At 53.3% G+C, this 15,300-nt stretch overlaps 1 protein-coding gene across 2 annotated transcripts in view; it reads left to right on the forward strand.

Moving 5' to 3' along the window:
* DHCR7 (7-dehydrocholesterol reductase) overlaps nt 1-15,096 on the forward strand; it is a 16,309-nt gene extending 1,213 nt beyond the window's left edge. For both annotated transcript variants that reach the window (XM_044919385.1, XM_021685158.2), the window contains exons 2-9: nt 3,384-3,512; nt 5,968-6,071; nt 6,615-6,837; nt 8,318-8,408; nt 9,177-9,390; nt 11,206-11,410; nt 12,214-12,345; nt 13,721-15,096. In XM_044919385.1, the coding sequence (XP_044775320.1) occupies nt 5,974-6,071; nt 6,615-6,837; nt 8,318-8,408; nt 9,177-9,390; nt 11,206-11,410; nt 12,214-12,345; nt 13,721-14,185 (1,428 nt within the window). In that variant the 5' untranslated portion in view covers nt 3,384-3,512; nt 5,968-5,973 and the 3' untranslated portion in view covers nt 14,186-15,096. The remainder of the gene's footprint in view (nt 1-3,383; nt 3,513-5,967; nt 6,072-6,614; nt 6,838-8,317; nt 8,409-9,176; nt 9,391-11,205; nt 11,411-12,213; nt 12,346-13,720) is intronic.
* The last annotated feature ends 204 nt before the right edge of the window (nt 15,097-15,300 follow it).

A 15,300-nucleotide genomic window follows, 5' to 3' on the forward strand; every position in this document is an offset into this window, starting at 1 on the left:
TCTCTCTCAAATAAATAAATAAAATCTTTAAAAAAAAAAAAAAAGAACTCCCATTATGACTTGCTGTATATACATGCAAAAACCAGAAACAACTAATGACTATCAGTAAGAAGATCAGATTAAGTCATGATGCACTAATCCGGTGAGATACGTGGCAACTGTTAAAACGAATGGACTCAACATGGAAACAAGTCCCCTGGCATGTCACAGCAAAAGGGGCAAGAGGGAGATAAGTCTGTCATTAAAAAGATTACTTGAAAAGCTGTACACCCAAGCCTTAAACAGGGATGGGGATACAGGTGTTCTTTTCCTATTTTCCAGAAAACAGACTTATGTAATAAAATAATTTAGCAATAACGAAAAGAGTTTTTAAACAGCTCTTGGAGTCCTAAGACCCACCATTCTGGGAACATTTGTGGCTGAATGGGGATCGGGAGGTCACCTGTGCATCCCCCCCACCATTCCCAAAGCACGATGGGGCTGATCTTTGGGGTGATTCTTGGTTTACCTGCAGCTTCTCTACAACCCAGCCTGCCCCAGCCCCGCCCCCTGACCCTGGACCTTCTGCAGTGGTCACTCCCTCAACTCACACGTACAGTTCACAAGCCTCACTTCCAAAGGCAGGGGCTGCTTTGCATATGTGTGGCTCCTCCAAGCTCTTGGCGCCAGGAGGCTGTGGCCTGGCTTACCTTGAGAGGACTGAGGGCCCAGCAGGGACCCAGCAGAGCCACTCCTGGGGCGCTTTCCGAGGCCTTCAGAAGTAGGCATGTGCCCTAGGTGGAAAGAAATGCCCAGAGACGCTGAGCCCTGATTCTAAAGGGTAAGCTGCAGCTTTGACTGTGGCTCCAGGAGTCTGCTCTCCAAAAGCTGCAAATATATGCTCACTGTAACGCAAGTTTAGAAGTCAAATGTAGGGGTCCTTGCCTTTCTTCTTTCTCCAGTCCACCCCCAGAAGTCATTAACCTCCCTCCCCATGGGCCTGAGTGAGCAGAGAACGCACTCCACCTTGCTCACATCAACCTCCTCATCTGTAAAATGGACATCGTAATGCTCACTTTCTGGTGTCTGTGCGATAACTCAGTAAGATATTGGGCACTTGGAACTCTGTAGATGCTCAGTACATAGCCACTGTCTGTAAAGGTTGAATCATCGAGGGATGGCCCCAACAGTATCTTGTGTTCTCATACCTTGCAATCCCCGCATCAAGGGGTGGAGCTCGATTCCCTTCCCCTTGAAAGGAGGTGGACTTGGGACTCCCTGTAGCCGATAGAATGTGCTGGAAGTGCTGTCACTTGTCTCCTCAGGCCCTCAGAAGGGGTGGTACAACTCTGTGGGGTCTGCTGGAACCCTTGCTGGTTCCCTGAACCTCTTTCCATGGCGCTGAGCCACCAGGCTGTGAGGACGACCTAGCTGGCCCAAAAGGAGAGACCTCATGAAGACAGCCACTCTGGCACACCCCAACCTGTAACTGCCTAGCCAGTCTCCCCAGACTCTAACCACAGAAGCAATGAGAAAGGATGAAAAGACTGTTGTTTTAAGCCATCAGGTAGCAGTGTGGTTAGGTGCAGGGGGTAACCAGAACGCTCTGGGGCTGGCTTTGGGGATGCATGGCCCTTAGACCTCTGCTAGTCTGAACCTCACCCTGATGCCCTGCATGAGCCCAGCTGAGCCTTCCTGAGGCCTGAGGGTGCTGAGGATCCTTTTGGCGATAGCTGGCTCTCTTTTAGGTGAACTCCGATGGGGTCAGGGAAGGCTCTGAGCACTTGGTGCCATGACCTCATTTCCTTGAGTAAGCAGGTGACAGCTGCTTGTGGATGAGGAAACAGGCCTAGCAGGTGGTCCCACAACTTGGATTCCAAGTGGGCAGCAGGAATCTGTGCTGCTGAGAACTCACAGCCTTGGTGGTGACCTTGGGGCCTCCAGGACGTTCCTTGTGCCAGCCCCCAGATGTCTCTGCCATGCTCCTGGGTGTCTAGAGCATCCCCAAACTTGTAAAATTTCAATATGCCAAAAAGCTGCCAAGGGGTGTAAGTCATCTGTTGTGTGGGTCTCAGCCTGTAGATAGTGATACTGTGGTCTGGGAATGCCTGAAGCACCCTCCTGGGCTTGTATTACTGGGGCAACCCGCTCCCTCCCAGGGCCATCATGGCTGGCCCAGCCCTAGTGGTCCTTATGATTGCAGGCGTGCCTCAGCAACAACCATTGGGGAGCTCCGACGAGCAAGGTTTATTACTCACAGGTCCTGGAGGCCACACAGAATGCCCAGAGACACAGTGAGGTCATGGGGAGAGAGGGTGTATGTGGGCCTGGGACTCTGCCTTCATGGGGGTCAAGGGTGGGGGCCTGGGGTTTCATGGGTTCACTCTTTATTGGCCAGTTTAAAGCATAAGAGTGGGAATAAGGGCACGGGAAGAAGGGAGGTCACTGCAGTGGTCAGCTCTCTTGGTCACCTAGGGCTTTCTGAAAGGGGACTTACAGGTGGGAGTGGCCTGGTTCCTTCTCTGGTTGTTTGGCTGGTAGCTGGGTTAAGCAGCTGGTGGTATGTTTATTTGAGATGGATGTCTTTGCCATGAATGCCTTGGCAATCAGAAGCTTAGGGTCAGGCACTTCTATGTCATCCTCAAACCCTCAGGGGCCATGTCCCTTTGGCTTCGGCCTGTGGAACTCAAAGACCAGTCGAGGGAGCTGATCAGGCTGTCAGAAAGCCTCATCCCCTCCCCTGGCTGGTCTTTATCCCCAGGTATGGGACACTAACTCTCCCTCACCCAGCTTTAACAACCACTGCAGATCCTCACATGTGTAGGCATTCATGACCCAAGACACTTAGGAAGGTCACTGGGTCCTGCGAGTCTGCAGAGAGCCAGGCTCCAAGCCCAGATCACTCTCACTGCTGCTCCATGTTCTTAGGCTCTCACTGGCTCCCAGAATGTACCAATGGAATGTGCTAACTCCAGGGGGCTTGATTCGGGCTGGTGGCACAAACAAGCTTCTAGAAATGTTTCAGATGCATATGTGGCTGCTTGGTGTAAGTCTTCAAAGAAAATACCTTTCTGTTCATTGCTACTCATCAGGTCTGCATCTGCCTATGCTAAGGCTCATGTCCAAGGTGATGCTGCCATGAAGACTTGTGTTCAACCCCCCCATTATAATTAAGTACTTACTATTTGCCAGACACTGTGTGTGCTAGGCAAAGAAGCTGGGTGGTAATATTCCCTACCCCCTCCATGGGGCGTCTTCCGCTTTTGAACCCTGAGCTCTTGGGCTTGCACTTCTCACTTGGTTCCAACAGTGGGCCTTGAATAAATGCCTTTTGGGTCCTTATCTGCCTTCAATCCTGAAATGTCAGCTCCCTGAGCATCTTCATCATTTTTGTGTCCCTGCAGGACTTTCTTAGTGGGTTGAGAAGGATCAACTGGGCCTTTTGAATTAAGAGAGTCCAGAGATTTTAGAGAGGCCCGTTCAAGAAGGAACACTTCCATTCTGCTGTGAAAGCCCTAGACAAGACATTGGAGGTAAGCGTGTCTTAGCACTGTTGTTCGTGGGCATAGACAGTGACTTTTTAGCTTTGAAAAAGTAAAGACAGCTGGTACATCAACTCCTGTCTGTGAGTCTTAGGAATAAAATAAAATACACCCCGAACACCTCCCTCTCCCCTGGCTACTTGTCTCCAAGGATGTAACTTACACGTTTATTACAAGATTCAGTGCTCATGACAGAGGAGACTCCTGGGTGAATGAACTCTGTAATCTCAAAATATTTGTTTGGGCTTGTTTGAATCTGTAGAAGATACACTCTTTCCCTTCAGCAGCATTTTCTGTTTGGCTTTTTACACTGAGTTCTGAGCCTATACATTTCTGGCCCTTTTCCAGTTTTCTGCCATGTTCAGTGAAAGTGACTCCCACACACCAAGCTCTGTATTCTGTTTCGGGGCTGTAGAGATGGATGGTCCATAAGGAACTCTTCATCCTGCTTTGTACATCATAGGTAGACATTCCATAAACTTACCTGTGAAAATTAAATTAAGTGATGTGGCTACAGTTCCCACACTACAAATGAAAATGTCTTTTGTCACTGAAATTTTTTTTAATGAATGTACATTTGTGTTAAAGTAACTCATGTTCACATTTTTAAACAAGTCAGCGGCTTTTAAGACTTATATGTAGAATAAACAGTTCTCCACTTCATCCCATAGTCTTAATTCCCAGAAACAAATACTTTTCATTATTTTAGTTACTTTTGTATTATTGTTTTTACCTGCTTATTTTTAAATAATTTACTTTTGTCACGCTCAGCTTTATGTATCCTTCTACACATCTAGTAGTCAGTCTATAGCCACGTATTACACTGTTATGATGAAGTTGCTATTATTTACTGTTAAGCCAAGTAATGTACTACAATTATGGTTTGGGGTTTTTTTCCCCCTTGTATGACTTTTTATTGTTCCTGGAGTTAATGATTGCCTCACTTTCCATTCACTAAGGTTTCTTTCTTTCTTTTTTCTTTTTTTCCATTTACTAAGGTTTCTATGCATCTTTCACTATTTTTTTTTCTGAATGCTGCAATACAGCTGTCATACTATCAATAATTTTTCACAGTCTAACACAATAAAATTCATCATTTCTATTCTCCCTCCCAACAAAGCCATTCATTTAGTACCAGTATGGACTGGTTACTGTCTGGTGCACTGCACAGCTCTCATCCCCTTGTCCTTTCACTGGGCTTTCTTTCAGTAGCTCTCTTGGATCCTGTGTCGTCTCCTCTGAATAATAGTTAATCTGGGAATAGAATTCTAGGTTGCAAAACAGTTTTCCTCAGAGTTTTTAAAGTTTTCCATCATTGTCTTCTAAAATCCAACTTACTGCTAGTATGATTCTTAATTCTGGATTTTTCTCTAAAAGCTTTTAATATCATGTTTTCTTATCCTTGATATTTTGAAAACTTCACAATTAGAACTTGTTCTGGAAGTGTAGATGTCATTGCTTCCCCCATAGACAAGTTCAGTTATTCCCCCTTTTTTTGTAGAGTGATTATTTATTGAATGCACTGTATGTACCAGACTGTGTTCTAGGACTTGGTAGTAGAACAATAAATAGGACACATGATTCCTGCCCTTGGGGAGCTTACATTCTAATGGAGGGAGACAGACAATAGACATGCACTCAAATTAAAAAAAAAAAAAAAAGCATTCTACATGATGTAAAGAGTTATTAAGAAAATAAAGTAGCAGGGAGAGTGACTTGGCAGGGGGTCTGGGGTGCAGGCAATGTAAATTGGCTGACTGGCTTGTACATTGGTGCAAGATGAATGGCTATAGGGGAGAGGGAGAATGGAAATGATCAATTATTGTGTTAGAGTATCTAGAAAAATTGCTGAAATGTGTGATAGCTCTGTTAGAGTATTCAGAAAAAAAATTAGTGACATGCATAGAAACCTTAGCAAATGGAAAAAGTAGGCAATAATTAACTCCAGGAAAAATAAAAAGTCATACTAAGGAAGGGACATTTTACAAAAGATCTGAATGTGAGGAGACCTGCAAAGCATGTTCTAAGCAGAAATAACAGGTATCATGAATGAAATGAACCATATTCAAGGATCGTTAAAGATCCTATGTGCCTGGATTAGAAGGTATGAGGAGAGAGTGGGGAGGACAGGAGGCAGGAGCAGATTGCAATAGGTTTCTGAAACATGGATGGCCTGGTTCACATGGTAAGAGGGCATTCTGCCACCATCTGAAGACTGAATCAAGAGACATAGGAGGGCCAGGTAGGAGGTTATTGCAGATTTCAGGAAGGAGAAACTGAAGCACAATCCGTCATCTCTTCCCTATCTGGAATCAGGACAAGGTAGTGAGTAGGCAAGTGAAAGAGGCCAGTCCTGCAGAGTCTATGAGCGGTGGCAGATGTGGCAGGGAGATGTGGTGGCTCTTCTTCATGGGATGATCCGAGCAGGATTATCTTCTTCCCTCAGGGCCCAATGGCTGCAAACTCCCTACATGATGCTTCCAAAACCAAGAGTCCAGACTGCATCACCAACAGCAGGGCCGCGACTCAAGGACAGTGGGGCCGTGCCTGGTAAGAATCTTGGCAGTCTTCCCAGCTAGAAAATAAAGTGAGGTCTTAGAGGTTGCCAGCCTCTGGGATTTTAGAGACCTATTAAATTAAGTTTTTATCATCAAGACTAATGAAACATAACCAGTTTCCCATTTTATAAAGTAAGGAATTGAAGAAGAAATGAAACACTGACTAAAACAGCCTGGCCCTGGCGTTGAAGCTCACTGTTGTCTCTGTCCTTCTTGGGCCAGAGAGTGTAGGGACTTGGGAGTGGGTGGGCATCCCCCTTGCCCAGAACCGGGAAGCCTCTGGCCTTGTGGGTGACAGGCTCTGGGCTTTCTGTGGGTGCCCACGGATCTGTCAGCCTCCCTGTGGCTCGCGGTAGAGCACACATGTGGAATGGCTCTTCCAGGCAACGGGGAGGCCTCTGTGCTGAGAGCGAACAGCCGTCTCTGAGGCCCTGGCTACTTTGAACAACGGGACCCCTACAGACACAGAAAGCGTTGTCTGCGAGGTCCCAGGGCAGGCGGGCCCCGTGTGACCGTCTGCTGTCTGCTGTTGCAGGGAGGTGGACTGGTTTTCGCTGGCGAGCGTCATCTTTCTGCTGCTCTTCGCGCCCTTCATCGTATACTACTTCATCATGGCGTGTGACCAGTATGCCTGCTCTCTGACAGCCCCCGTGCTGGATGTTGCCACTGGGCGTGCTCGGCTCTCAGACATCTGGGCCAAGACTCCATCTATGACGAAGAAAGCAGCCCAGCTCTACACCCTGTGGGTCACGTTCCAGGTCAGCCCTCCCTGGCTAATGTCGTTGGGGCACAGCGGGCACCAAGCGCCCCTCTTGTTGGGATGGCCATTTGTCCGGGAAATGGAGCCCTGGCTTAGGTTGGCATTCTCCTTCCCAGGACCCTACAGGGCATTACCTGGAGCCTGACCCACTTAGCTCTGTCTTCTGATAGAAGGCACCTGGCGGCATCACGGTGTCTGACCCACGTGCGGGGTGAGGCGCCCCGCAGTTTAGGACCATGCACGGCCCTGCAGGGACATGCGTAGTAGGATGGAGCAAGATGCTGTGGGAGGCTGTGAGGCAGGGCTGGCTCCGGGAAGCCCTGTGCCCAACAGGAAGCTTCCCTTGACAGCAGCCCATGGGAAGGAGCATTCCAGCCCCCAGAGGGATGCTCTCCGTTACAGGAGACACCACTCGGCAAAGCCACGGCCCGTGTCCCCAGCAGGTGGCTGCACGCTCCTGGCCAAGTGTTGTGACCCCGCTGGCCTTTGAGACCAGAAGGAGTTCACCAGGAAGGGGCTGTTTGCACCAAGAACCTGGTGAACAGGCAGGGTTGTTTATTATCTGAATCCAGGGAGACAGAACCGGGAGAAGCCCCCAGCTCCACCCCGGGTTTCCTCCTTGGAGGAAGGCTCCCACCTTTAGTAGCAGTTTCTTCTCAGGGTCCTAGCTTCTGGGCTCCAGGGTCCCTCTCATTTCCAGTCTCTTGGCCCCTTTGGGTGAAAAACGAGATGGGGCAGCATGAGTCACAATAGCCTAAGAGTAGAAATGTCAGTGGACAAGTGGCTAAAACAAAGCCTAGTCCATCCCTGCGGTGGAACGTTACTCAACCGTGACCAGGAGTGGGGACTCACGTGTGCTCTGGCAGGGATGGACCTTGAGAACATTTCCTGAGTGAAAGAAGCCACGCACAGAAGGCCACATGGTGCATGACTCCATTTATATGAAACGCCCGGAATAGAAAAAATAGAAAATGGGTTAATGGTTGTTGGGGGGCAGTAGGGGGAGGGGAACAGGGAGCGACTTCTAAATGGGGGTGGGGTTCCCTTTGGGGGTGATGGCCCTGTTCTGGAGCTGGATGGTGGTGGTGGTTGCACGACCTTGTGAATGCACTAAGTGACCCGGGAAGGGTCTAAAAAGGCGAATTGTATGGCATGTGAATTCTCTCACTTTTTAAAATGGCCCCAGAAACGTGCGTGGGAAGGATTCTTGGGCTGTCCCGGGGGGAGACTGCTTTGCTGCTTTAGGCAGTAATGAGCTTCCTGCTCGGGGCACCGCCGCCCTCAGAGCCCCACCAGGCCTGCGGTCAGGGCACCCAGAGTCACGAACTCTTCTGGAAGGACTAACCGACCAAAAATCAGGATTTCTGCCATTCGTGTGGTGCTTTTGTGTGAGTCAGGTCAATGAACAAAGGCAAGGTTGGGTGAAAGAGCCAGGCCCTCCAGGCGGCGGGTCACTCAGCCTTCAATCTCCGCTGCAGGTGCTTTTGTACGTGGCGCTTCCTGACTTCTGCCATAAGTTCCTGCCGGGCTACGTGGGAGGCATTCAAGAGGGCGCCGTGACCCCCGCAGGTAACCCGAGCCCACGCGCATCCCTTCTCTTCTCCCTGCCTCATTGTCTCACGGGGCCCGTGTAGCCCTGTGCTGCTTCCACCCCTGAGCGTGCTCCCCAACAAAATGAAAGTGAACTTCGCTCGGGCATTGCTGCCGCCCTGGGCCCTGCTGGTGTCCAGGGCGGCCCGGGGCTGAGCCGGCCCGAAGGCTGAAGATCACGTTCTTCAGCAAACAGGGCACTGAGTGGCCCTGACCCCACAGCTGGATGATGTAATCAGGCTGCTGGAGCACCTCCCCACCGAGAACATGGCAGCGGCCACTTGCATCCAGGCCGGGGGACTGGGGGGCACTGCAGAGCTGCCTGCAGTCACCAAGAAGCCAGGAGGAGCCCTGCAGGTGGAATCGGCCCTGTCCCTGCCTGCAGAGGGCTCCCGGGGCAGCGGGAGGCTGGCGTGCTTCCCGACAGGTACTGTGGGGGCATCCTCACTCTCTAGCAGACTGCAGGCTGGTGGTCTGGCCTGTGCTCGGCCGAGGAGAATCAGAACCAGAGGACTAGTCTGTGCCCTTTGCCTCTTCCCAGGACCCTGAAAGCAGGAGCAGTTGATCCCGGAGCTAACAACGTCACTGTGCTCCTGGCATTTTGACCGGGGGCCCAAGTTAGAGCAGAAGCTGACCGGCTTCAGGACTGCAACCTGGTGTTCCAGATAGGCCTGGAGCAGGCAGGGCCTGGGCCAGCTGCTCTTTCAGTCGGGAAAACACTTTGATTTTTGCATCTTCCCTCCGCAGGGGTTGTCAACAAGTATGAAATCAACGGCCTGCAAGCGTGGCTCATCACGCACCTTCTCTGGTTTGCAAACTCTCACTTCCTGTCCTGGTTCTCTCCCACCATCATCTTCGACAACTGGATACCACTGCTCTGGTGCGCCAACATCCTCGGCTACGCTGTTTCCACCTTCGCCATGATCAAGGGCTACTTCTTCCCCACCAATGCCAAAGACTGGTACGTTCTTCAGCAGCTGGTCAAGCTAAAGTGGAACGTGGATGCTTGCACCCCTTTCTCTACGACCTTGGGATAGGAGGTCGTAAAGCTCTGAGGATTGAGAATCCTTGATGGAGATGCCTAACGGATCTTGTTTGATTCTGGGGAACATCCTTTCTAAATGTCTAGGGGGCTTCTTCTGCCTTAGGAAGAATGCAGTGGAGGATGGCCGAGTCCATCTTTGGCCGAGTCATCACCAGTAGGGCTGTCCTGGGAGGGGCCGCCCATTGCCTCCATCGCTGGCACATGAGTGTGGCCTGAAACGGTCTTAGTGAGGAGTCTTGTTATCTCAGTGGCTTTAATGTAAGAGCTTCCCAGGGAGAGCCCCACTGGTTGGTGGCTTCTCATGGAAGCTTTAGGTTAGATAGTTGTGAGCCCCCCAGCTAGCCATCTCCTCATCTAGCTCTTTATCCATCCACCCACCCATCCACCCTTCCATCTAACCCATTTATCCATCCATTCATCCACCCGTCTACCATTCATCTACCTACCTACCCACCCATTCATTTAACCCATCCACCAAACCAATCTACCCACCCATCCACTCACCCGCCCAGCTGTTCATCCTTCCACCCATCCATCTGTCCATCCACCTACCTACCCACCCATCCACACACCTTCCCATCCACCCACCATGTAACCCATCCATCCATCCACCCACCTACACATCTATGCATCCATCCACCTAACTACCCACCCATCCATTTAACCCACCCATGCCCCCATCTTCCCATCCACCCATTCAACCCATCTATTCCATTCATTCCACCCACTCATCCACCTTTCCAACCCCCATTCTTCATCCCTGCCTCCCTCAATCCCTCCATCCATCTCTCCCTCCACCAACAGATGTTGATTGGGTTCCTCCTGTAGATGGGTGTAAGCGCTCATGAATAAGATTCTTGTGCTTGGGTCCTACATTTTATCTCAGATACATTTAGGGGCCCAAGTAAAGACAAAATGTGTTTCCTTTAACTCTTGCTCTTGGAAAATGTCTTTGGATGATGGTGCTTTGTGACTTGTGTGGTAATTAGGTAATGAGGCTGGTCTTCTGTGGCTCATGTGAGTCATTTTCAGTGCTTTATAATCAATCACCTGTTGTAGACTTTGTACATTTTGCTCTTTTTTAGTTACTATAACTGAGGGAAATGGACATGAAAATGTTTTTCTCATGAACACAGAAATCCCTGTGTGTCTATAATTTCTACCTGAGGAAGGTCTCCACATCAGTCATCTTGGCTGATTCTCTGGTCACCCCTGGAGAGGGCCTTGGGGTCAGGAACCAGGGCAATGGATGTCCAGCAGGGGTTCATGGTGGGCCCTGGAGTCGGGCACCTGGCTCTGAGCATGCTGCTTTTTCACTCACTCTCTACCCGGGCAAGATTTATAATTTCAGTTGCGCGTGGGGGCCCAAGTACCCTGTGAATCACCTCCAGCCGCATGCAAGCAAAGATCTTCATGCAGTCGAGCCAGTTGTATGGCTCATCTGGGCCATGCCTCAGGGGACCTGGAGGAGGGTGGGGAGAAGCCTGGCTGTTCAAGGGAAGACTCTCCATCCAGCCTGGGAAGGAGCTCAGGGTGACTCTTGTGGAGCCGGAGCTGAGTGCCAAGTGAGAGCCAGCGAGGCCGTGGGAAACGGAGGGCCCAGCATGTCGTCTGCCTGCTCCTCTGCAGCTGATGCCAGGGCCGGGCTCGGCACTGTGTCCACGCACGCACCGGCCCTGTGTTGTGAGACACGCTCCCTGGCTAAATGTACGTGTTGTTTTTATTTTCAAGCAAATTCACAGGCAATTTCTTTTACAACTACATGATGGGCATTGAGTTTAACCCCCGAATTGGGAAGTGGTTTGACTTCAAGCTGTTCTTCAACGGACGCCCCGGGATCATCGCCTGGACCCTCATCAACCTGTCCTTTGCGGCCAAGCAGCGGGAGCTCTACGGCCAGGTGACCAACGCCATGGTCCTGGTCAACGTCCTGCAGGTAGCCTGTCTGCGGCCAAAGGGGTGCAGGTGCTGATGCTTGCCGGGGGCCGGGAAAACCTGGAGGCCAGATCGGTTTTGAGAAACCTTAGCCCGCTGCGTTTAGAAGGGAGTCGGCCCCCTTCCCGGGCATCTCTGGGGAGGGGGCGAGTGAGCACGCGGGTCAGGTGCTGCGCTTGCCCTGGGGACTCTTTTGGCCCAGGGCCTCTTTCCCAGGGGACACGTGTTAACAGCTCAAGCCTGTCCGTGGTCCTGGCCATATTCACAGTTTACGGTCTCTGAAGTGTTTTCCTCACACGGTCCCCGTGGCTCTCAGGTGGGGAGGAGGAACGGTGATTCATCTGCACCTTTTCCCCATCTGCGTAGAAGGACACCGGTCACTGGCCATGCTGGCCACGTCATGGCCACATTATGGGTGTCTTGGTGCTGCAGGGGCAGCTGGGGGGGTACAGCCTGGGGGGCCCGCGGGTGAAGGGCCTTGGGGCCGGCGTGGACTCTGGCATGCAGGGCTCCTTCCCTGCGGGCCGTCCCGAGCCCTTCTGCTGGGAGCGGCCTTGCTCTTCTTGGAGCTCCACAGCCTTGGCGTCACCTCCCGGGGCTTTGCTGGGTGCCCCACTTCTCTAGACTCTCTGAGGATAAGGGCCCCCTTCCCTACCCCCCAGCCCCGCCCCGTGTCCCAGGCGTGGCGGACACATGGGAGCCGTCCAGTGGAGAAGGTGCCACCTCCTCATCTACAAGACTGTGGTTTTCGGGCCGGCCCCACGGGTGACCCCTGGTCGGTACACGGCTCTTGCTGTTTTACAGGCCATCTACGTGCTGGACTTCTTCTGGAACGAAGCCTGGTACCTGAAAACCATCGACATCTGCCACGACCACTTTGGGTGGTACTTGGGCTGGGGGGACTGCGTCTGGCTGCCGTACCTGTACACCCTGCAGGTGAGGGGCCGGCGCGCGGGACGCGGCCCCACAGAACATTCGGCCATTTGGTCCCTGGGCACGCGCGGGGCTGCCCTCAGGAGACGCGCCGAGCACATGCTAAGCGCTACAAAGGTGGTGTGCTTGGGGGCCCCTGGGGGCTGGAGGAGGGAGGCCGCTCCCTGTTTCCAGGAAGAAAGGAGGCTTGGTGGATTAGTCAGTTGGGCTCCGTGACATACAATAGACAGGGAGGGGAGCTGGGGCGACAGACACCCGAGATGCAGGCGCGGGAGGGCGGGTCCTCCCGAGGCCTCTCTCCTCGTGTGTGGACGGCCGTGCTCTCCCTGGGTCCTCCCCGGGGTCGTCTCTCCGTGGGGGTCTGTGTCCTGATCTCCTCTTCCTATAAGGACCCCCGTCACACCGGATGAGGGCTCACCCCAGTGACCTCATTTTACCTTGATTACCCTCTAAAGACCCCATCTCCCGATATGGACCCATTCTGGGGTTGTGGGGGTTAGGGCTCCAATATATGAATTTGGGGGACACAGCTCAGCATGTGACATTTAAAGAAAAAGATGATATGGTGTAGACTTTGGGTAAAAAGGAGTGATTTGGCTGAACTGGGTGGATGGAAGGGGGTATTTATATTCCTATCAAATCTTAATGGTTGAAGGATGAGAGGTTTTCTCTCTTCCCTTTATTCCTTAAATACTTGATGAGGGTCTGCACGGCACCAGGCATGTGCTGGAGATGTGGGAGCAGAGGAGACGTGCGTGGGCTCTTCCCCCCTCAGGCTCACGGCTGCTGCGAAAGGCCAGGGAGCAGGCAACTTGGTGCAGGGAGGGGGTGCTGGCGGGAAGTGGGGGTGCCGGCTCCTGAGAGAGGGCTCAGGAGGAGCCGCCGACCTGTTTCAGACAGTTGGCAAATGCCTCCAGAGATAACCACAGCCGGGCTGAGAGCAGAGTGGGGAGGCTGGGGGTGAGAACATTCCAGACAGGTGGACTGACATCTGCTGAGTCCTACTGGTGAGAAAACTCGGGATGGGAGGACGACGGGCCAGGGCTCGGAGGGGAAGGCTCAGAGGGGGCTCAGAGTCCTCAGGAGAGTCCTGGCTTGCCCCACGAAATTCAGGTATCAAAGTGCTGGCCTGGGGAGCCACAGGGACCTGGGTTCACACCAGTTAGGTGAGGCGGCCTTGAGCACAACCCCAGACATCTCTGGAAAACTAGAGCAGCGCCCCCTTAGTCGGGGCTGGGCAGAGCCGCGGGGGCACCGAGCTCGGTCCTCATGCTGTCGGCAACTGCAGGCCCTCCCCCGGGTGTCCCGCGGCATGGGTGGGCGGCTAGTGGGGGCAGAGCGGGATCGGACCCCGGGCCATGCCCCCGTCTCCCTACAGGGCTTGTACCTGGTCTACCACCCGGTGCAGCTGGCCACCGCCCATGCCATGGGCGTCCTGCTGCTTGGCCTGCTAGGCTACTACATTTTCCGGATGGCCAACCATCAGAAGGACCTGTTCCGCCGCACGGACGGCCGCTGCCTGATCTGGGGCAGGAAGCCCAAGGTCATCGAGTGCACGTACACGTCGGCCGACGGGCAGAAGCACCGCAGCAAGCTCCTGGTGTCGGGCTTCTGGGGCGTGGCCCGCCACCTCAACTACACGGGCGACCTGATGGGCAGCCTGGCGTACTGCCTGGCCTGTGGCGGAGGCCACCTGCTGCCCTATTTCTACCTCGTCTACATGGCCATCCTGCTGACCCACCGCTGTGTCCGGGATGAGCACCGCTGTGCCAACAAGTACGGCGGCAGCTGGGAGCGCTACACCGCGGCCGTGCCCCACCGCCTGCTGCCCGGGATCTTCTGAAGCCCCTCCCCCCCGGGAGAAGCCCCCAGGGTCCAGGAAGAGCACGAGAGCCGGCTCTGCTGGGGCTCCCCCCGCCCCCGCCCCCGCCCCGGGAGCTTCCGGTCCCTCATTGGAAATGGAAAGAGCGTGGCGCTTGGCGTGTCCTCCTCTTCCCTCGTCCCCGGGGGGGTCCTGAGGGTTTACGCCACCAGCAGAGATGACCAGTTCCCTCTGCGGTGCCCCGCGGGCAGCCCGTGATGCCCACGTTTGTCCTGTGTGTTGGGAGCCCGAGTGGCCAGACGCACTGGTGTCCGACGTGGAACGGACACCTTCGGCTCGCTGTCACTTATCCTCACGACATAAGGGGGGACATGGATACGAGAGGTGCTGCAGTTACCAGCTTATTGCCTTGGCTCCAGATGTGCTCTTCCTCACCCACTCTGCGACTGTGGGCCGGACCCTGTAGACCTCTCTCCTTGGCTGCGCACCTGATGTTACATTGGAGGGACTCTGCACGGAGGAGGGGGCTTCTCTGTCTAGTTTCAGTGATGTTGCATTCCCTGCTGCTCACAGCCGTGAGGGGACAGCCAAGGCGCGTGCCCACAGCACGCGGACGTCCCAGCACTGGCCGTGGCGCCCAGTGTCCGACCTCCAGGGATCCGGCCACCAGCCTCGGCCTGCCCGCCCTCTGCAGGGTTTCCTCCTGCTTGCCTGGCGACTGCCCACGTTGGCTCCAACAACCCAGCACACCTGTGCGCCATCCGGGGGGGCCTCCAACAAGAGCTGAATCCCAGCCTCGGGGAGGGGATGCCTTTCAGGTCAATTTTTTTACCCTGGGCATTTGCTCTCAACCCTAGGATTTTCTTGAAAGCTCTCTTTAAACATTACTGCCTTAGTAGATCTGATAATTCTTTATATTAAACTTCCCCTGTTCAAACTTCTGTGTGGGTTCTGTCTCCTGATGGGGCCTGACCATACATAGGGGCTCGGTTTCTGGTACATAGAAGGGGTACCCCAGACGCATTTAATGAGCTGCTTGGCGCTGCCTCAGAGCTGTGGGTACTCACCGGGGGGATTTCAGGGGCTGGTGCCAGCCTGGCCCCACCACCAGCCCTCTGGGGGCTATTGTTGCGTTG

This window comes from Neomonachus schauinslandi, chromosome 11 (assembly GCF_002201575.2).
Source record: "Neomonachus schauinslandi chromosome 11, ASM220157v2, whole genome shotgun sequence".
Lineage (NCBI taxonomy): Eukaryota > Metazoa > Chordata > Mammalia > Carnivora > Phocidae > Neomonachus > Neomonachus schauinslandi.